Genomic DNA, 22,932 nt, shown 5'->3' with positions numbered 1-22,932 from the left:
AACGCCACTTGAGAACATTTCCCTAACCTGTTTTCGAGTACTCTCTATTTTTTTTTTCTGTTGTTTCCTAATTCCTTTCAATGTATTTATTCTTAGTTTTTCTTATTTCTTCCCATATATAAACTCTATGGTAAATGACATATATTCAGCTAATGATTATTCATACATTTATTTTTATTTTAAGTGAGGTCTTTTTGGTTTATATTGTCTCCTAAATCATCATTAATTTGTACATTTCCCCCCCCCCAAAAAAAACTAGGTAAGCATTTAAAATGCCAAAACGCTGAATAACAGAAACATAATTTGTGTCTCCTAGAAGCCAAAGGTCTCTGTCTAATGTATCAAATATGAAGTCTTGACGTTGAAATATGTCTTAACTTTGTTTTCATTTTTTAAACTTTATAAGAAAAATTGGTCATGGTAACCGAATAATAATTAACATAAATTTAAGATCTAGATTATGTATCTTGATATTACAGCTACAATAGCAGATTCATTAACTACTCATTCACAATTAGCAGTAAAATCCATTATTGGCAACACATAATTGAGTATAATTTGTATGATATGAAATTGATATTTCAGTACTGTAATTTGACCAAAGATATGTGGGAAAATTTTTACATGCTCTACCTTCATCGGTCATAGTAGCTTGAGAGTCACGGGGAGGAGCATTGACCTTTTTCCTTTGGATTTAGGAGACCTGGGATATTTTTAAGTCTATACTTCTCAAATTATAGCCTCTGAGTCCAAAGATATTCCTAATTGATAGAGTAATGAGACTTTTTGAACCGTTTTCTGTATTCAAAATAAGTCTAATGAATTCTCTACGCTACTGGTCATTCGACTGCAATGTCTAAGATGAGTGAATACAGTATTCCTTGCTTCGGGTTGAAGTTTTATAAACTTGAGTATTAGTGCTGATTATCTCATGAGGACCAAAAGCCTTTGTTGGTGGTATGTCTTTGAACGATCAACATAAAACTGTATTTTTAATATTATGTAACAAAAAGATGTTTGCTGTGTAACATCTTTTAAAACCTTCTCAGGGAAATTTATAAAATGTCCTCGGGGTGGTGCAAATGCTAAGGGTCGTGCCTCTTCTTGTTCAAGTTACAATCTGATTGTCAATGAATGACAGTCAGGATGCTCTTCAGTAACAACGTAAGTTATTACGCCAGAGATCTTGGGGGCAGGAAGAAAAGTGTCTGTGTCTGTGGGCTGAGGTCAAGGTGACTGACCCTAGCTGAATTAGCAGTCTTGTCTAATTTATTGTGAATGTTGTTATTTTTTCTTTAAGTCAACATAGTGTGTTTACCTTTTTTCTTTTTCTCAAAGATCACCTTCGGAGGCATCCCCTTCTCTGGCAAGCCAAGCTCCAGCAGCAGAAAGAATTTCAGAGGCTGCATGGAAAGCATTAACTACAATGGCATCAACATCACTGATCTCGCGAGAAGGAAGAAGCTGGAGCCGTCAAATGTGGTAAGAGCTTTCACCCCCAACGTAGCGGTTCCCAGAGAAATCAAAGACTTTGTTTTGTGTGGACTGTTAATGAACAATACCGTAGCATCTATCATGGTTTTGCATGGGCTCAACCATGCAAAACTAACTTTAGTGTCACCTGAAAAATGTGGAGGTACTGAATATACTCTGAGCATAGATACTGGGTTTTGAGTTAAATTAACCTGAAATAGTAAGTTTTATTCAGAGGGGCCCAGAATTTCTGTTGCAGGGTGTGTGGGTTCCCCATGACAGAGGACCAGGTATATACTTCAGAGCAGATTTCACTCCAGCTTTTCAGCAGCTGCTAAACTGTCAGCATCATGTTTCCAAGTGTCCCATCGCGTCTAGCTCTGCGTTTCTTGTTTACAATGTAATTCAATATTTTAAGAGTTTTTAAAGCAGGAACTTTATTCTATTTACTTCCCTGTTTCCAAAGATAATTCATCCAAATATGCAAATCGATAAGCTATTTGTCAAAGCTCTAAGCATACTTAAATATTATGCAATTAAGTAAAGAGTGATTGCACTGGAGAGTGAACGCTGTGACTCAGAAGCGCACAGTGGCCTTCTGGCTCTGGTGTGAGTCCTGGTTCAGCTCTTTCAAGGAGGAGAGCGAAAAATCAGGGAACACTCTAGCACACTTGCCTCCCTGTGACACCGCGTAAAAGACAGCAACTTACAAAGTGGAATGTGAGCTCCCTACGATCCTGCAGGAATAGAAGCTGCTTCAACCCCAAAGTATCATTTGGAAGAGGCTGGGATCCAGAGACCCATATATCTGGGGGCCAGAGGAAGTAGATGATACCATGAGTGTTTGCACTGTGTGTCTGGAAGAATTCTGCTGCTCTCGTTACCCCCCGGTCTGAGCCTAGGGTTCATAAAATTATTGGATGGATGGAAATACCTAATGAATAAACAAGAGTTCAGGCTAGATATATACGAAACTAAAAAAATATTAATTTAATGCAAAATTTCTCTTTACTAATTATTTTTCTTTAAAATGGTGATGAATTTATACTAATACTTAAAAACTGATCTTTGGTGAAATTTTCTCGTACCATTTATCAACTGTAGGGATAACACCTCCATATACAGGCAACAGGCGCTGTGCTCGGCGTGGTACATTTATGATAACCTAAGAATAACGCTACAAGGGAGGTATGATCATGAACATTTTATAGATGAAAACTGAGATTTAACCTGAAAAAATGACTTTGCAAGGTGACTGAAAATGAGTGCAAACCTAGGTTGTGGGTTCACAGTATATGATCCCCGAGGTCATGTCTCCTTTCTAGATGTTATTTCTCATCTAGAGCAGTATTTATATATATGCTATTTTAAGCTTTGGATAAAATGGCGCCAGAGTCCTTCTGTTTCCTCAGAAATTGTTGTTCAAGACAGAAGGGCACAGAGTCCAAATCATCATAGTAGTCTTTCCATTGTCTGCATCTTTGAGAAAAAGTCAAGTGTTATTTCTGCCTGAACCTCCCCGTTGATCCTTGGATGGACCCATTAGGTGCCCAAACTTCAGAGAATTGCACTACGGAGACTCATTCCAAAATCAACTTCACTGCCAAATATATCATGCTTATAAATGCGATTTTAACTTGAATGACAAAGATATTTAGTAAAGCATGACTTGTCTATATTTGTTGAAATAGAATGAACAGATATAAAAAAGGCTTTTACACCAAAATATGTGTATGGATTAAAATTTTAGGCAGTAGAGAGGCAAGTGAGGCACTTCGCAAGCAGCTCTCCAACGGCAAATATTCATGCAGGGAATCTGCTTTCAAGGACGTCAGGTGCTGATATTTCAGTGGAACTGACTCAGCCCTCATCTCGCACCCCCTCCACACACACACCCAGTCGCTTGTACATTGATTCCGGGGTCAGCCTCAGAAAGGAGCTATAACTTTGCCGGGAGACAGTCCCCACGACACAGGTATATGGGCTATCACAACATTTCAGTTATGAAGCATCAGCAGCTCTTTTCATCAGGAAAAGTATTTTAAAATAATCATCTGCGAAGGTACAGTGCAAGTTTAATTTGAATATTAATTCAGGGGGACAGCCTATGTTAGGCTTAATGGCTCATGTACTGCAATGGAAGAGCTGTGCCTCTAGGGGTAAATGATGTGGTGTGGACGAAAGGAAGGAGGAAGGAAAGAAGGAAAGAAAGAAAGATGAAGTGAAAATGTCTTCAAGTCATACTCAAGATACTATGCTGGGATTAAAAAAAAAGATGGAAGAAAATGTAGATTTTTAGGTCTTTAAAAGGAAGATACTTAAGACATTAGAATATAAAATTCAATGTATCTGTATAATATGCCAACTTTTTTCATACCAGGAAGAGGGAGTGTGATGGGGAAGGAGTAAGCTTTAATTATTGCAAGTTCTTTTTTCGTTTTGTACATTCATGTCAGTGTTTCCACAAGCATTAACGCATTATGATACATGCAAGCCTCGTGGGAGTTTAGATGGGATTTTAAGTTGAATAACAGAATAATCTGAAATAATCACAATTATGCTGATGCTAAATAGTTAATGTTAATTCATATATATTAGGTATGGGGACAAAACCCAAGACTATTTGTGCCATGATATCACTTTAATAAATAGTAACCAAGTGGTCCTAGTTCCCACTGATACTGGAATAATATAGTAATAAACACGTGAGCAAGGCCATCCAGGAGAGGGCGGTGGCGTCTCCTCCCTGGCTCACACATCATCAGTAATGGCGGAGGGAGGAAGCAGCTCTTTGCCGTCTTCAGAAAGTCCAGTGGTCCACACTCAATCCTGTAACACAGGGGTACATCCTGTCCATGGCCAGCTCATCACATCAGTGTGTCGGACTGTCAGTTCCATGATGGTCGGTGCTTGTGTGAACCCTCAGCTTGATGGCCATCTGCTAGACCCTGTCAGCCAGGGCAGAGAGGCCTCTTCCATGCCAAGGTGTCCAGCTGCTGAGTCTGTGTCAGATTGCTGCATGGGAGAGTTTCACACAAGCTCCAGTTCTGCTTGGAAATTTGTAGAACTGTAGCTTTTTCTACTGTTTTATATAGATGCTTATTTTATTCAAGATTTCCTCAATGTACGCCCTTCTGTTTTACAGGGAAATTTGAGTTTCTCCTGTGTGGAGCCCTACACGGTACCTGTCTTTTTCAATGCCACCAGTTACCTGGAGGTGCCCGGACGGGTTAACCAGGACCTGTTATCAGTAAGTTTCCAGTTCAGGACTTGGAACCCCAATGGTCTCCTGCTTTTCAGTCATTTTGCGGATAACTTGGGCTACGTGGAGATCGACCTCACCGAAAGCAAAGTTGGTGTTCACGTCAACGTCACGCAGACCAAGATGAGCCAAATCGATATTTCCTCAGGTCAGTGAAATCTATTCAGTATTCATTCCGGAAGCTGCTATTGGTCTCTCCAGGGCGAAGGTTGTGTTTTTGTTTTGTTGGGATCACATGCTTGTGATTATGTTTGGATTCAGGCTTTTGAGATACTTCTTGGCTGCCCTGAGTGTAGACTGACAAAGGGAAACTTGAAAACTTGCTGAGAGGGTAAGGGTGGGTGAAGAGGAAGGCTGGTCAAGACTGTCTTAGAGGACTGAAATCTTCCATTTCTCACCAATGCTAGTTCATTTTAAATCTAGTGATGGCTGTTTCTCTCAGTTAATATTTTATGTTTAAAAACAAAGAAAATTTTATTAACATAACAGTACTTAGTATCATTTGACTTTATGGGCATTCAAATACCTTTTACTGTTAGTAATGGGGTTGTATTGATTTAATTATGACTTTAAAGGTATCTTCAGCGGCTTGAATTAAAACTTCAAAGGGATCTTGCTAAATTTGTGCAAATGGTCAGAAAACTAAGGGGGTGGGAGTACAAAGAAGAAGGACAAGAGGTATGTATCAACGGAGGGAAGACTGCCTGGCTAAGTAGGGTCATTTTTAAACTTTGACATCATACTGGTATGATACACTGAGACTTTGGTGATGTTATTGAAACAAACTTAGTGACCTTGGAATATTATTTGATTAATATGGTACAAAGAAAGCTGAAATTGCAAAGTGAGATATCACAAACAAAGAAAATGATGATATGCAACTGATAAATCGTTAAAAAATTTCACCAGGTTTCTCTGGATGTTCCTTGTTATGGATGTTTTATTTTGTAAAGAACTACTTAGAAGTGGAGGGCAGAGAGAAAAAGAACATTTCCTGAGCGCCTAGTACAGATGTACCAAATACTGAGAGAAGCAGCTCTTAGCAGAATGCTCCACTGTGTAACTGCTGGCTCAGATTGCTCAGTAGTCCGGGTGTACTCGTGACGCCACGTGCATAGGTCTGACAGTGTCTAGCACGTTGTATGGTTTGGGTCCATCTCATTTCCCCTCTATGCCATCAGCTCCTTGAAGGCAGAGACCACGCCCTTGTATATGTGTGTATAGAGCGGCACCTGTAACCTAAGGGATGCTCCAGGATTGTTTGTAGAGTTCAGCACCGTGGCTCCAAGAACTAGTGTTCACTGACCGAGTATCTCCTGCTCAAGGATATGTGTCTTTCCGTACAATCGGCCTTGTGTGTAGGCATGGCGCTGTGTGGACTGTTACTGGCAAGGACGCAGGGAAGACATGGGAACCATGTGTCAGGGGTGTATCTGAATTACTGAAATCAAAAGCTATTTTGAAAAACCTAGATATTTACTTTATGTTTGCATTGTTAGTTTTGCTTTTGCCCTGAATGTTCAGAGACAAAATGATGGATCCCTGTATTTTATCACTACTTCCCAGGATAAATTTACCTGGGGAGATACAGAACAAATAGAAATTATCTGCAGTGACCAGAATAACACATAAAACAAATGCACATACAAATATTTACTACGGTTGAAAATCTCCCCACTGGATTCTGTTATGATTAATGATTCTTTTCTAATGCCTAAACACATAAAGTGTAAGTCAGAAGGTCTCCCTGCTGGCATTCGCTGAGCAAACCCAAACTCCTGGTGGTTTTCCATATAACAGAAACCACTATAACTAAAAGAACAGGAGTTTAAGAATAGTGATCAGTAAACATGTACTAATTTAATTTGGTTTAATCTAGGATTCCAAGATACTCCGATCTAATTTAAATTGTGTTTATTTAAAAAAAAAAGAATGAACAAAGGAATCTAGTATGCAACAGCTAATTTACCTTAATAGATTTGCTTAAATGTAATAAAAGTGGGCTTTAGACATTTTTGTCAATGTAGCCAAAAATCTGTACAAACTGAGGAAAACAAATGTGAAATCTAAACATTTCTATAGTTTCTTATGCAGCCCAATGAAAATATTTGTTTTAAAGATTTCCATTTTTCCCCATACAACAGCGGAAACTAAGACGTTATCATTTATCACTGCTCAAGTTTGAGAAACGTTAGTAAGCAAATGTATACACATATACTTTAAGAAGTTGTATCTCGAACTCATTTAAACTGGGCTTATTAAAAAATAAAGGAAAGAAAGAACAAAGAAATCCAACGTATTCATTCATCCTACAATACATACAAAGCCCATAGAATACAATTTTCATTTCAAATTCAGTTAAACATATGAATAACTTAATCTAAGTAGCAACACTGAGAAAATAATTAATTTAGAAAGATGAGTTAGCCCAGGACGCTAATGTTTGCTCTAAGAAAGGGAAATAATTCTGGATTATACCTACCCTATTCATTTGTTAATGAAGTATAGTTGATTTACAATATTGTGTTGGTTTCAGGTAGGCAGCAAAGTGATTCAGTTTTATATATATATAATGTGTGTCTACATAGACACACATTTTCAGATTCTTTTCCATTATAGGTTATTACAAGATATTGAATATAGTTCTCTGTGCTATATAGTAAATCCTTGTTGTGTATTTTATATATAGTGGTGTATATATGTTAATTCCATACTCCTAATTTATCCCTCCCCCTCTTTCCCCTTTGATAACAATAAGTTTGTTTTCTATGTCTGTGAGTCTATTTCTGTTCTGTAAATAAGTTCATTTGTATTATTTTTTAAATTCTACATGTAAGTGATATCATACAGTATTTGTTTTTGTCTGAGTTACTTCATTCAGTATGATAATCTCTAGGTCCATTCCTGTTGCTGCATATGGCAATATTCCATTCTTTTCATGGCTGAGTAATATTCCACTGTATGTATATACTACATTTTCTTTATCTATTTATTTGTTGACAGACACCTAGGTTGCTTCTATGTCTTGATTATTATAAATAGTGCTGCTATGAACATTGGAGTGCATGTATCTTTTTAATTAGAGTTTTTGTCTTTTCCAAATATATGCCCAGGAATGGGATTGCTGGATCATAGGGCATTTGTATTTTTAGTTTTTTAAGGAACCACCAGACTGTTCTCCTTAGGTGCTGCACCAGTTCACATTCCCACCAACAGTGCAGGAGGATTCCCTTTTCTCTACACCCTCTTCATTGTTTATTATTTGCAGACTTTTTGCTGATGGCCATTCTGACCAAGGTAAGATGATACTTCATTGTAGTTTTGCTATGCATTTCTCTAATAATTAGTGGTATTGAGCGTCCTTTCATGTGCCATCTGTATGTCTTCTTTGGAGAAATATTTAGGTCTTCTGCCATTTTTTGATTGGCTTTTTGGGTTTTTTGTTTTGTTTTGTTTTTTTGATATTGAATTGTAAGAGCTGTTTGTATATTCTGTAAGTTAAGCCCTTGTCAGTCTCATCATTTGCAAGTATTTTCTCCTAGTCTGTAGGTTGTCTTCTCATTTTGTTCATGGTTTCCTTTCCTGTGCAAAAGCCATAGGTTTGATTAGGTTCCATTTGTCTATTTTTGCTTTTATTTCTTTTGCCTTGGGAGACTGTCCTAAGAAAATACTGCTACAATTTATGTCGGGAAATGTTTTGCCTACATTCTCTTCTAGGAGTTTTATAGTGTCATGTCTTATAGTTAGGTCTTTAAGCCATTTTGAGTTTAGTTTTGTGTATGGTGTGAGGGAGTGTTCTAACTCACTGACTTACATGCAGCTGTCCAGCTTTCCCAGCACCACTTACTGAAGAGACTGTCTTTTCTCCATTGTGTATTCTTGCCTCCTTTGTTGAAGATGAGTTGACCATAAGTTGTGGGTTCATTTCTGGGCTCTCTGTCCTGTTCCATTGAGCTGCATGTCTATTTTTGTGCCAATACCATGCTTTTTTGATTATTGTACCTTGGTAGTAGTGTCTGAAGTCTGGAAGGGTTATGCCTCCAGACTTGTTCTTTTTCCTCAGGATTGCTTTGGCAATCCTTTTGTGGTTCCACATAAGTTTTAGGATTATTTGTTCTAGCTCTGTGAAAAATGTCCTGGGTCAATTGATAAGGATGGCAGTAAATCTGTAAATTGCTTTGGGTAGTGTGGCCATTTTAACAACATTGATTCTTCCAATCCAAGAGCATGGGATAGCTTTCTACTTCTTTGACTCATCTTCAATTTCCATGACCAACAATGCGAAAGACATGCTGAGAGCCGCATCTACCCTATGTTTACCAACAGCACGAGCACTGAAGCATGTCAGTCCTATTTTGCCTCTGTTTTGAAATAGCTTGGCCAGAAAAATGTAGGAGATACAGAAAATCTAGAAGAGGGAAACACTCATTAATAACATCTTGTTCTTCACATACACACGTACACACATGAACACTACTTCTGAATAGTTAGTTCTGTAGTCTAGGATGACGGTAACTCATCTGGTTGAAAAGTCTCCGTATTCCATCTTGGACAACATTGCTCTTTGGTGATGAATTCAAAATAAATCCTATGAGTTTGAGCCGATTCCAAATATTATTTACCCTCTTCTTGCATTTTTTGCCTCCACACAGTGATTAATTTTTGTCTCATTCGTTTGAGACAAAAATTGACTCTGGCTTGTAAAAATCAAACCTCTGAGTAACCTTATTAGTGAAAATATTCACTCACAACATAAACTTGAATGAAACATTCCGCTATATTTGTTTATAGTTGGAACAGTAGTTAGTGATTGGTGAATATATATTTACCTTCCTCTAGGAATAAGGGTAAAAGAAAAAAAAAGCAGGTGCTGAAAGGGTCAAATGGATAACTCTGAGAGTTACTTTCATTTGAACTTTCATGTCCATCATCATGGCGAAGGCGGACCTAGAAGCGATTTTGAGTACCTGAATTGTTTCCAGCGTTATTGAGGTGTGATTAACAAATTAAACTGTATATATTTAGGTTGTACAGTGTGAATTTTTAAATGCTGTACAATGTGATGTTTTAATATATATATACATTGTGAAATGATTAGTACTAACAAGTTAATTAATTCATGTATCACCTCACATGGTCATCTTTTGTGTGTGTGGTAGAACACTTAAGATCTCCCTCTTATTTTATTTTGTTTTATTTTATATTTAAGAATACTTAGTGTACAATTAAGTTTCAAGGATACAAAGTAGTATTATTAGCTATAATCACCATGCTGTATATTAGATTCCCCAGAAATTTTTCATCTCATAAGTGAAAGTTTGTACCGTTTGACCAATATACAGCAAGCCCCTGGCAACCACCATTCTACTCTTTGAGTCTATGAATTCTACTTTCGTAGATTTTACATATAAATGAGATCATACAGCATTTGTCTTTCTCTGTCTGGCTTATTGCATTTAGTATAACATTCTCCAGGTTGAAATGATTTTGATTAAAACAGTGAGAAAATATTTTCTCTCATGCTCCATACCCACTGAAACAAAGTCTCGTGAAATAAAAGTTGCCTTGTTCTTTAATGCACTCTCATAATTTTGGTGTTTCCTTTTCCATCTTTTTTCTCTTCCATTAAAAAAATTGCTATAACCCACTAAATGATTTCATGACCTAAAAACAAGCTGCAACCCATAATTGTGAAAACACTGACCTACAGATTTGTCTTCTGATTTGAAGAGTTAAAATTATAAGTTCTAATTGCCTATTTACTCCATCACTCCATACTGAAAAGCTAAATGTGTCTTCCAGAAACAATATTATAATAGTAGCTTAAAAAGTATTCATAGATATTGCTGTCTGTTAAATAGCCAAACAAAACAAACAAACAAAAAGCACATACATGCACATACATAACCTTCCTACCATTTGAAATAAGATTTTTATTGCACAGTGCCTCAGTGTCATGCCACTAAATTGCAAACATGTTTAGAATAATACTCTAATATTAATACGGTTGTAAAATGTGGTTCACCATTTAAATGGTGGAAGGAAAGTGATTTCTGTAAATGAACTTTCTCACCTATTGAAAAAAAAATCAGTTTCTATCCATGCAAACAAAGCTTTTCAGAAGAGTCGTTCAGAACATAGCCTGCTCCTAACTCACCTGTTAGCTGAGCTGATGTAGTCAGACCTCCCCATGTTGTTCGTGTAGACATTGCTTCAGTTTTAGAATGGCTTCTCAGCATCCTTACGGCTTCAGAAACCTGTACTCAGCAAACATCATCTTTGTATTTCTGTCTCCAAAGGGAATTTTTCTGGGGCCGTGTTCTAGCTTTGTTTTGTAGCACCGTTCCCTTTGTAAAATTTTGATAAACTCCCACTTGAGTGCTTTGAGGGACCGTATCTTAGTCTAGTCAAGCTGCCTTAACAAAATACCACAGCCTGCCTGGCTTATTTGTTTCTCATAATTCTGAAGGCCGGAAGCCCAAGATCGGGGGGCCGGCCAGGTCAAGCTCTTCTGGGTGGCAGACTGTGGATTTCTCGCTCAGTCCTTACGTGGTGGGAGGGGTGAGGGCGCATTGTGGGATGCTAATCGCATTCCTGAGGACTTCGCCCTCATAACCTACACACCTAACAAAGGCCCCACCTAAAGCCATCATACACACCATTAGGATTTCAGCACATGGATTTTAAGGGGACGCACATTTGTACCATAGCCTTAGGAGCAGACATTTTCTTCTTGGCTTTGTGTGTAGCTGGGGAACTTGCTGGCAAATACTGGCAAGTTCCCAGTTCAATCTCAGCAAATGCATTTCCCTTTGACTGCTCCTGGCACTGTCTGTCCTAAGCAATTAGAGTATCTTTTCTCTTGATTTTATGAACATTTGAAAATGTAGTTAGTATATTAATGTTTGGAAGAATTACTGCATTCCAGTTTCAAAGTTCAGTGATAGCTTCCATCATGAGATTGCGTTTTCCTTATGTAAGAAAAAATGGTTTAGTTTCTAATACCATTTTTTATGTTTTACTTATTTATTGAGAAATGATTTTCAGCTCTGTGGTTTTAAACTGCAAGTATTATCTCTAGATTTCTTAAAATAAATTTCTATAACTCGAAAATTAAGTTTTTCTAGGCATTACTTCACACACTTCAAGTGCTTTGTTTTATAATGTCTTATAGCAAAGTGACTGGAGAATTCCTTAGTAATGCATATTATATCACTTAATTCAAATTTAAGCCATAATTGTTAGAAGCTGAATATATCAGAAGCCTTGGAATTTCCTTTAATCTGTTAAATGTGAATCATTCTAAGTCTAAAGAAATAAAGACGTACACAGATATATTTATCACAATATACATAATAATAAAAGTAATTGAAAACAAGTGAATATTTTAGATTGAGGTGATTTTAAAGAATATATCCTTATGTGGAATACTATTATGTCATAAGAAATCATCTTTATCAAAAAATATAATATCATTGGAAAATGTAATCTAGTGAATAAAAGTGTTATAAAAATTGGTATAGACTATGACCCCAGTATTACTATTACAAACATGTCGATAGCTAGAGAAGAGATTCTGAATGAAATAAAATCTGGATAATACTGACAGGAGTTATCTCTAATTGGTAGGTTATCTGTTTGTTACGAACTTCTTAATACATTTTTCATAATATCCAAATTTTCTTAAATGAACACCAAATAGTCTTAAAAAAAAAAAACAAAAAGTATACTATGAAACAACTGAGGATAAAATAATATTCCTAAAAAGTATAATGCTTAACCACATTATGAGTGGAAATTATATAGAGGAGGTTATATCGATATAAAAATTCTAGTTCCCCTACCTGAATAGATGCATATATACATAATCAGTATTTTTAAAAGTTTGTCCTTAAACAGTGAGCTCCAACTTAATTTCATTAGTGACATTTACATAAATGGAGTATTTTATATTCAGATGCAGAAATCTGGAAGGTGGGTCTATGAGCTTTTATTTGAAAATCTACATAAGTAATTTTAAACCTTTTTTTCTTTCAAGATAAACAGAGAGGGGAAAGGGAGGGAGATAAATGAATTCATATATAAAGGCATTTTCCCTTAAAACTGTTGCTAGCTGTCTGGGAACAACAGATTTTATTTTTCTGTCTTAATGATGAATCAGTGTATAGATATAAATCGGTTTATTCCCAAATAGTCTATGTATACTTCTACCAAGAAAAAGCCCTAAAACTTAATTTTAGAAGCTTTTGCTTTTTGATGGTCTTGTAGAGATCTGAGATGTTCAAGGAAAACTCAGAAATCCAGCATTTTTGGCTGCTGAAGACAAAACCTGGCTCTGGATTCTCAGGGTAGATGGAGCCTGAGGAGGGTAGATTCATGGAGCCTCGAGCTCTTTTTAATTAGGAGCCTACACTTGTGTGGGGACAGCACATCTCCTCTTGTTTAACAAGAGCCAAAACTGAGCTGGATGTAGATCTATAGATTCAGGTCTGCAGATAGAAATACAGATAACCTTGGCCATACCTGCCATGCAGATTGCTGATTTTATTCTCCCAAATTCACAAATGGACTTGCTGTGAGAATCACATGGTACCAAGTAAAAAGCATTTGCGTGAACAATATGTTGCTCCCGGGTCGTGTCACCTCACTGACTTTTTATTATATTTCGGTTCCCAAAGTGGCTGTGCCGTCATCACGCCAGCTGAGTGGAGATCCACCTTCAATTACACTCCAGTGCGTGCTGGTGCATTTTCACATCACTAGAGCCATTGTATTCCAACATGAAAGGGAAAAAGAGGCTGGGGGGTAGTTTCATGATATTAGGTATTGCCTTATTCTTTAGGAAGCAAAGGGGGACATTTTAATTAATAATCACACTCCAGGATACCATACCCACTCTAGCTTCTACAAGGTTTGGGGGCCTTTTAAAATATTCTAGGCCTTTTTTAGGGAAGATGAATAAAAAACACAATTGTGTGTCTGTGTGTGTAATAACTTTTTAAAGTTGCAAGGAGAAGGATAAAATTGAGTCAACTGAGGTGGATAAAATGGAGGTAAAAATCTCCCAGTAGGGACCAGGTCACATTTTAAAAGCTTTAGTTTACTGTACAAATAAACTAATCAAAGGGGGAGGAGGATCAGACATCACTACTACAGGCTAACGGAGAGGATAAAAATGAATCATATAAGAGCAGCAAAGAACACAGCACAAGAATCCTGGACTTCATATACGGATGGAGCTGGGTGTGCTTCCAAGACAAGAGAAGGAAGGACACAGAGCAAGTTAGCGTTGCCAAGAGGCCCTTCATCTTTCTGTTTCATGTAAGTGTAAGGACGGAAGCTTCTCTGACCGATGAGTCATTGGTAAATTTGAGCAACAGAGATTATGTATAGAGTAGAGAGATAATAAGTCATCTTTATGAGTTGGGGTTCTCCAGTGAAAACCAGTAGGATCTATAAAAAGAGAGGAAGAGACTTATTAGAAGGAAAGAGCTCCCACAGTTATATGGAGGCTGAGGGGTCAAAAGCTGGGCACCCAGGAGAGCCTATGGTGTGAGATCTAGTCTGAAAGCTGGCAGGCTCAGGACTGAGGGAAAGCCAGGGTTTCAGTTTGAGTCTGAAGGCAGAAGTAGACTAATGTTCCATCTCAAAAACCATCTTGCAGAGAGAGGGAACTCCCCCGACTCTGCCTTTGTGTTCACTTCAGGCCTTCCTCGTACTGCATGAGGCCCACCCACTCTGGGGAGATCAGTCTACTGTACTCAGTCTGCAGGCCCAAATGTTACTGTCATCCAGAAACACCTTCACAGGCTCAGTCAAGCCGACACGTGAAATTAGCCATCACATCAACTGTAGATATTTTTACCATCAGGCATACAAATTTATTTTAAACAGTTAACAAAATAACATTAGTGTTGGTATAGAACCATCAGAGATTTACCTCCATAATCGGAAAGAATGCAAAGCAAAATCGTTGACTCGGAACCCTGCCCCCTACGCCCTGACTCCCCACCGTTAATCTCATGATGAGAATTATCCAGGGTAATTAACACGACCAGAAAGTTCAGACTGTGAGGTAGTACCATTTGACTATCATCTACCTTTTTATTTTTCCTTTGATGAATTTTAAGTAATTTTGAGCCATCCCACAGTGAAGAACTTAGGCTCATTGGGTTCTCTGTGACTTTGTTATAATCAGTTGTGGAAATGAGTCTCCTTGGGAGCGCTGCGTGGGAGCCTCTGAAACTGACCTGAGATCAGCCTGAAGACTCATTCCTCTGGATGTCCTCTGGGATGTTTACCACGTATATTCCTTCGTCTCTTTCCCTTGTTTTTAAAAGCTCCTACCAAGAAAATTAGGGGGACGGGGAGCCACACAACACTGCTTAAAAATTGTTTACATTTGATAACATTGTATCAGAAAACAATTATGTGTATGGACCAATCTTCAATCATAACTCAATTTTATGATTTGTTTTATTCCGACACTTTTCCCTTGATGCCTTTCTAACCTAAGCACAGACCCTATGTCTGATAACTGAATTTCTACACTTACTTCTGAGTCCTCTTTCTTCTCCAGCCATTTTTTTTTCTCTCACCCCTTACGAGCCAGTTTTTAAAGTAAAGTTCTGCCTCGATCTTTGCTGTAGCACTTATTGGCATCTTATGTTTTCTGAGAGATGCTGAAAATCTGCCAGCATTTCTTCTAGCCCCTCTAGCCTTTCTGGGATCATTTCACAGACTGAATCCCTGTTGCTGAACCTCCATCCAGAGGCCGAGCTCTTGCTGCCCCTAGACGTGCCAGCGTGCGGCTAGCCGTGTAACCTGTTTGGATGTCGGAGCACTGCTCACCTCTGATTTCTGAGCAGTCTTCCTCTCCCTTCAAGTTCCCTGCTGTTTTATCTTTAACCCTGGCATTGCTGACCCGAGTCTAGGCGACAGCCTCCTGTACTGCCTGCAAATATCACCTACCCCTTAGCATATATGTTTTAACCATCTGCCAGCTGTGCGGACCTTTGACAGACCTCAGCCTTCTCTGTCATCTCTACCATCAAATGCCTGTTGTTTTTTGGCATACAGATGTGACAGACAGTTTACTGGGAGACGGGGAGAGCTGCAAGCAGAGGCGTAGTAAAGAATATAGCATCCAAGCTCTCAGCTGTGGCTGGGCGTAGATGTTGGGCTGACAGTACAGCCAAGATTGCAGAAGAGAGGAGCCTGCACTTTTAGTGCTTTATATCATGATGAAGGCAGAAGTCAAAAAAGCTGCCTCGTGAGAAAAGGGAGGCCCCTGAAGCCCAGTGCCTGAGATCAGCCTGTTCCTCTGACGTGCTGACTCAGATCTCAGGCCCCAACTCTCTACCCAGGCACTCATGTTTGGAGGAAATGAGACTCCAGGATTATCCAGATGTGTCTCTCATCTGGTCCTGAGATTGCAGTGATGACTGCGTCTCTCATCTGGTCCCAAGATGATTGCAGTGATGACATCATCTCTCATCTGGTCCTGAGATTGCAGTGATGACTGCGTCTCTCTTCTGGTCCCAAGATGATTGCAGTGATGACGTCATCTCTCATCTGGTCCTGAGATTGCAGTGATGACGTCATCTCTCATCTGGTCCTGAGATTGCAGTGATGACGTCATCTCTCATCTGGTCCTGAGATTGCAGTGATGACGTCATCTCTCATCTGGTCCTGAGATTGCAGTGATGACGTCATCTCTCATCTGGTCCTGAGATTGCAGTGATGACTGCGTCTCTCATCTGGTCCCAAGATGATTGCAGTGATGACATCATCTCTCATCTGGTCCTGAGATTGCGTGATGACTGCGTCTCTCATCTGGTCCCAAGATGATTGCAGTGATGACGTCATCTCTCATCTGGTCCTGAGATTGCAGTGATGACGTCATCTCTCATCTGGTCCTGAGATTGCAGTGATGACGTCATCTCTCATCTGGTCCTGAGATTGCAGTGATGACGTCATCTCTCATCTGGTCCTGAGATTGCAGTGATGACTGCGTCTCTCATCTGGTCCCAAGATGATTGCAGTGATGACATCATCTCTCATCTGGTCCTGAGATTGCGTGATGACTGCGTCTCTCATCTGATCCCAAGATGATTGCAGTGATGACGTCATCTCTCATCTGGTCCTGAGATTGCAGTGATGACGTCATCTCTCATCTGGTCCTGAGACTGCAGTGATGACTCTGATGGTCACTAATGGCTGTCAGATGCTCACACCATGCCTGTCATTGTGCTAAACCCTTTATGTTAATTAACTTGCTTAAGGCACCTGTGATCTTGTGAGTTTGGCGCAATTATGAAACCTTCTTTCTCTATCATTTATATCGAAGGTAAAATCATTCTCCTAGTATCCAAGTTCAAAACCTTGAGAAAAACCACATTTTGTTCTCCACCTTTGCCTGGCCCCTGTAATGACTTTGCGGGAGTCGCCAGGTCTTTTGAAGTGCCTTACCCATCCATCGTCTCCTTATCCTAGCTCAAAAAGTCATCACTTGAAAAGACAATAAAGGCCATCTCAATTGCCAAAAAGAATGTTTCTTTTCCATCATTGTCCAATTTTTAAGGTATGGTAGTTATAAGCAGGTAATTCTGGAGCCAGACTGCCCAGTGGCTAATATTGATTAGGTCTTCCTCTGTTCCAGTCACTGTTTAAACAAACGTAATGTACACAGATTCCTAAATCGTTTAATTCAGTAACTCCTCAGGATAGAGGCATTATCATCGGCACCATATAGATGAAGAATTAGAGGCATAGAAATAGGATAACTCATCTAGACTACGCCAGCCAGCAGATAGCAAAGTTTGAAAAGGGGTCCAGAAATTGTGAGTCTGAGGTCAGCACTTTCGGCCTCTCTATATGCAGCCTCTCACATTCGTTCAGCTCACGGGCTTTCGTTCACCCAGGATCAGGTGCCGCTGAATATGACTCGTGTTGAATGGAGCACCAAAAACCAGTGATGCCCTTACCCTGTCTCGTGGGGACGCTCCCAGGAGCCTCATCAGTACTTTCAGTTATTCCTCATTGATCTCTCACGTCACGCAAGTTTTTATTTTGAAAATGCAAGAGAAATATGTAAAAGACAAGTCCTGATTTCTAAGCATGCCGTTCAGGAGTGCGCAGAAACTGAGCCCAGCTGGAGAAGCTGGCCCGTGTTTCCTGCTTTACGCCATATGCTCTGACTGTTCCACTACCTGCCAGGAATCCCTTCCTCTGTCTGCTGCCCTGGCAAACTCCTGCTCATCCTTCAAGATGATCCAGTTTTAGCAGCATTTAATGGTAATTTAGTATCATTTCCTTTCTCAAACCCCAGAGAACAGTCTGCCATCCTCTAACATGGCACCTCATATCTTGATTAATAATTGTTCTTCTTTGTTCCATCTTAAATTGTAAACTGCTCCACTGTCATGTCTCCCTCCTCTCTGGACTTCTGGAACTCACCAGAACACTTGGGCGAGGCTAGATGATCAGTGTTTTCGTCTGATGTTTTTGCTGGGTCTACACTTGGACAGGTGCCGCGTCCTCCTGCTTCGCTCTGCCTCTCACCTCTCTAAATAAGTCCACTCCACGCGTCACCTCCTGATTAAAATTCCGAGGTGACTGCTTCCATTGTCATATTCCCATTGAAAAACTCATCCATGAAGCCCTCAATTTTTAAGATTACGTCCCATGTGTTTTCCACAAAAAGCTTGAACAGTCATCCCATGATGATCTCAAATCCTTCTAAAATTTGAAATCACTTTTACTGTTTTCACTTGTTTGACGTTGTGTGGTATGTTGTTCAGACCTTTGGCTGCTCTCGTTGAAAGGCTTAATCTCCTGAAGTTTTTGGAGGGCAAGAACCCTGTCCTTACTTCTGCCTGTCTACATTGGAGCCTAGCACAATGGTTTTTGTGTAGCATGTTTCCAAACATCCAGTTGATTGATTTTTTAATGAACTGATACCAAGATGTTATAAATGTAACTTCCTAATTCTGTTGTCTCCATCAATTTATATGAACCAAATTCATCGTGAAACAAAAGTAGCAAGTATCTCAAGGAAATAATTGCTTAACTGTAGGAGGCTAATGTGTGTGAAATTGATCAGGACCTGAATTTTGATGTGATGCTTTTATAGCAGAAAGACTTGGGTTTTTTCGTTTTGTTTTGTTTTTTTAAGGTCCTAAAGCCTAGAGCTATACGGGGTAAACTCTTACTTGAATAAAATAAAAGCATGTCTACATTTGCTGAAAAATGTATTCTCAGGAGCATGGCATGAAGTAAAACCTTGAAATTAGTCATATTCCCTTTGTATTTATTTTTTCACATTGAATACCAAAAAAAATGTGCATGATTAGTATTAATTTAGCTTTATTCTCTTCCTCAGTCTTGGGAATGTATTTGACAGGGTAACTCCAGGGAAAAATAAGGGAATCAAAGTTTTTTCTGCTTTCTGCTTAAGGCCCCTGATCTCCAGTCAGTTCTTCACTTGCTTAAAACAGAGGCTCTTAGGAGCCTCGTCTGACTTGCTTTGTCAAGGGAAATGTCTTGGAAGATCAAATCATGTGGTCTCCAACTTCTACCTGGTAACTCCAGTCACTAACCTTTTCTCTGTTGGATAACTAAACAATAAAAGCTAAACTTCAGCGTAACTATATGTGGATGTGGAGGAATAAATGGTACCTCCCCCATCCTTCCATCCCAACCTCAGAAGAGGCACCTATTTATCCTGGGATCACACAGGACCATCTGGCACATACTTGTGGCCCTTCTAACACACTTTGTTCTCTACGTTTGGGAGAGTAGAGCTAATAAACTCTCTGTCTTTTCCTATATCCCTTATAATGCAACGCTGTAGAGGAAAATGGGAAATGTGCATCGTGTGTGGATCCATTGGCAAGTACGTTTCTAACCTTTTCTAACCAAAGAGCTCTGTGTTCTGTTTCTTGCAGGATAATCAGCACCATAGGCATACATAACAAATGGTCTTGTTCATAAAAAGCCTGATGAGGGAAGTAAAACCCTGGATAGTCTCTATAAGAAATATTCCCCTTAGGAAACTGAAAGAAAAAGAGGGTGTTCTACATCTTTATGTGCTGTGTGACTGCCTGGAGCAGTTCTGTGATACACGGTGTGATTTATTACATAGAACAGCCAATGGGCATCACTACTGGGGATAAAGCCCATAGAATGTGAGCTCCGTTACTGTGAATGAATGCATCTCCAGCAATGAACTTCATCAACAGATGTGTGAATGTGTAGGGGTGTGTAGGTGTGTATGCACACTTAAAAAAAAACCTTCAATCTTTAGTGAAATAAAAACCTTAAAACTCAGTAGTTCTGTTTCTGATTGAGCACTAGAATGTCGATATTTGCCTTGTTTGAATGATTTAGAATAGAAAAGATTTAATCAGTAAGATGATATGACATTAAGCAAGTCAGAATTACAGCTCATCCTGAACTTTCGTAAAGTGCTTGGCTTCTTCCATTCCCTTTTCTTACACGTTTGAGCGTTTATTATTAAGCAACAAAAAATGACAGTTCCTAGCTTTCCCCTCTCTTAGTAAAGCCATGGATATTAACACAGGAGGTGGGGAGAATAAATCTGAAGGGACAGAACCTCTAAAGCACTGGTTTTTAACTGGGTGTGATTTTGACCCCTAGGGTATATTTGGCCATAGCTGGAGACATTTTTGGTTGTCACAAATTGGGGGAGGATGTGTGGGTGTGGTGGGGGGGTGCGTGCACAGTCCTGGCATCCAGAGGGCAGGGAACAAAGATGCTGCCAGATATCCCACAAAATGCAGAACAGAACTTCCTCTGTGCACAGCAAGGATGTGTGTGGCCCCAAATGTCTCTAGTGCCCAAGCTGAGAGCCCTGATCTGAAAGGTTTCTACAGTTACACGCCAAAAGCCCAGAGCCCGGAAGGGAGGGGTCCAGGCTCCCGTCCACTCCCCGTGCAGACATCCCGTGCAGACGTCCCGTGCCTCCTGTGCAAGTTGAGATAAAACAATTCCTAGCTTCCTGCTTGGTATGTTTCGAGTTCTTATTTTCTTTATCATTTTGCTCTATGCTGTTATGAGCTTCCTCCTTTTTTTCCCCCTTTTCCCAGTGTACATATGCTTTGAAAAATCCTAGACACCTCCCTTTTTACTTTTGCTTCCTTTGTGAAGCTTTTGCACTTCAAAACAGAGAAGAGACACTGTTGCTTCATGTCTAGGGTGGTCAGAACTCACCATACAGGGAGATCATCCTCCCAGTAAACTCTCTGTGCACTGCTCTAAACCATGTTTTATCATTTTTTTCTTTTTTATGCAGACTCCAAACTCTGTTTTTCTACATATGTGTACTCTCTAGTATCCTTTTCACTGTAACTTGTTCCTGCCATTTTTGTCAGTAACAGGCACAAACATCGATTATCAGTGAGTCTGGCATTAGGCAACAGATAATTATCTAAATGGACAAAACAATATGTTGTCAATATTAGTCTCAAGTGTTCAAAGAAAATTAACTATAATAAAGGTAAGAAAAAGAGAATTTTAGAGTGGAAAAGAATCTTAACTGCAATTTATTAGTTTTCCTTTTTCTTTTTTTTTTTTATTGAAGTATAGTCAGCTACAATGTGTCAATTCCTGTTGTCCAGCATAATGTCCCAGTCATATGTCCACATACATGCGTTTTCATATTCTTTTTCATTCTATTTTCAAAACGTATTCTAAGAGGTATACACTGAGAGACGATTCAGCAAGGAGGAGACTGAGCACTGAACACCTTTCTCCCCGCACCGGTCGGCTTCCTTTGCAAGAGGGATTAGCCTGCATCTTTTCTGAGGAGTCAACCTAGGAGTTTCTCCTCCTCGCCGTGTGCTCCTCCTTGCTGTCATCAGCTCCTAAGTGCATCCCTTCTCACTGTGTGACTGGTGGCCACTGAGACGCTGCCCCTCTCCCACAGGGGACCAACGAGGGGCCATCTTCCCTTTGCTTGCTTTACCTCCCCATGCGTCCCTGGATTGCCCTCATCTTTGATTGCTGCAAAAAATTCACACGCTGCTCAGTGACAGTTACAAAATGGAGAAATTATAAAGTAAGAGCAGGGCAAGTTACAGCCCTCCTTGATAACCCACTCATCTGTGTGACTTCAGTCTTACCTGCAGATTGCAGACATACACAGATCCACAGATCCACGCGCACACACACACGCTCACCTACTCGCACACACACGATTTTCTGAGTTACTCATTACTACACATTGGGTGCCTCGTGTGGGTTAAAGCACTGAGGATACTGAGAGGATGTCCTCATTGTACTAATACTATAATGAGAGAGATTAAATAAACACATAATATTTGTAGATTTTAATCAAAGTTGTAAAGGAAATAAGCAAAACTGAATGGTAAAGAGTAGTGGGTATTAAATTTAGACACAGATAAAAAAGACCAAAAAAGGGTCAAGCTGGGATAGGAAAAACCTAAAATACAAAGCCCTACGATTTTAAAGCACTTGACTATTCAGGGAAGGTAAATAAAGGACAAGAAGAAAGAACTGAGTTTGGAGAGGTGGGTAAAAGCCAGCTCATGGGAGGTGTAATAAGCTATGGTAAGAAGTTAGGGTTGAAATTCACTGAAGAATTTTCTTTCATGGAGTGCCATGATCTGATTTTTAAATGATCTCGCTGGCTAATCTGTGGCTGTTGACTCTGTGGACAACAGATTAGGTAGGTAGGAAGGAAGGAAGGAAGGAAGAGAGAAAGAAAAGAGAGAGAGAGAGAGAAAGAGAGAGAGAGAGAGAGGAAGGAAGGGAGGGAGGGAGGGAGAAAGAGAGATTATTGAGTGGGTTTATAGGCAGGCAACAAAGAGGGAAAGGAGGCCAGGTAGAATTTATGGCATAATGCAGGTGTAGGATTTTAACTAAGATGACATGAGTGGAGATGGAGAGAAGTCACAGTATTGAGAAATACTTGGAAAGTAGAACCATCACAACGTGGCCTTAGACTTTATGTGAAGTGCGAGATAAAGGCAGGAAACCAGCCTGAATGGCAGGTTCCTGACCTGACGAACTGGGTGGGTGATGGTCCCTTTGGCTGAGGTGGAAAAGAGTGGGAAGAAGAGTTTGGAGAGAGTCCAGGATTGTTTTGGACGTGTTACACTTGAGACGCCTGCCAGATGTTTGTGTGGACGGGTCAGGCTGTGGGTCCGGGATGT

General features: G+C 39.5%; 1 protein-coding gene across 6 annotated transcripts in view; it reads left to right on the top strand.

Moving 5' to 3' along the window:
* CNTNAP2 (contactin associated protein 2) overlaps nt 1-22,932 on the top strand; it is a 1,225,886-nt gene that overhangs the window by 214,520 nt on the left and 988,434 nt on the right. For all 6 annotated transcript variants that reach the window (XR_012074163.1, XM_031674555.2, XM_072964285.1 and 3 more), the window contains 2 exons: nt 1,339-1,482; nt 4,619-4,883. Coding sequence is in view for 5 of the 6 variants with exons in the window: in XM_031674555.2 (XP_031530415.2) it covers nt 1,339-1,482; nt 4,619-4,883 (409 nt within the window). In the remaining variant the exon portion in view is untranslated. The remainder of the gene's footprint in view (nt 1-1,338; nt 1,483-4,618; nt 4,884-22,932) is intronic.

The sequence above is a fragment of the Vicugna pacos genome, chromosome 7 (genome assembly GCF_048564905.1).
Source record: "Vicugna pacos chromosome 7, VicPac4, whole genome shotgun sequence".
Classification (NCBI taxonomy): domain Eukaryota; kingdom Metazoa; phylum Chordata; class Mammalia; order Artiodactyla; family Camelidae; genus Vicugna; species Vicugna pacos.
Note: the sequence above shows the minus strand (reverse complement) of the source record. Positions and strands in the feature narration are given on the sequence as shown.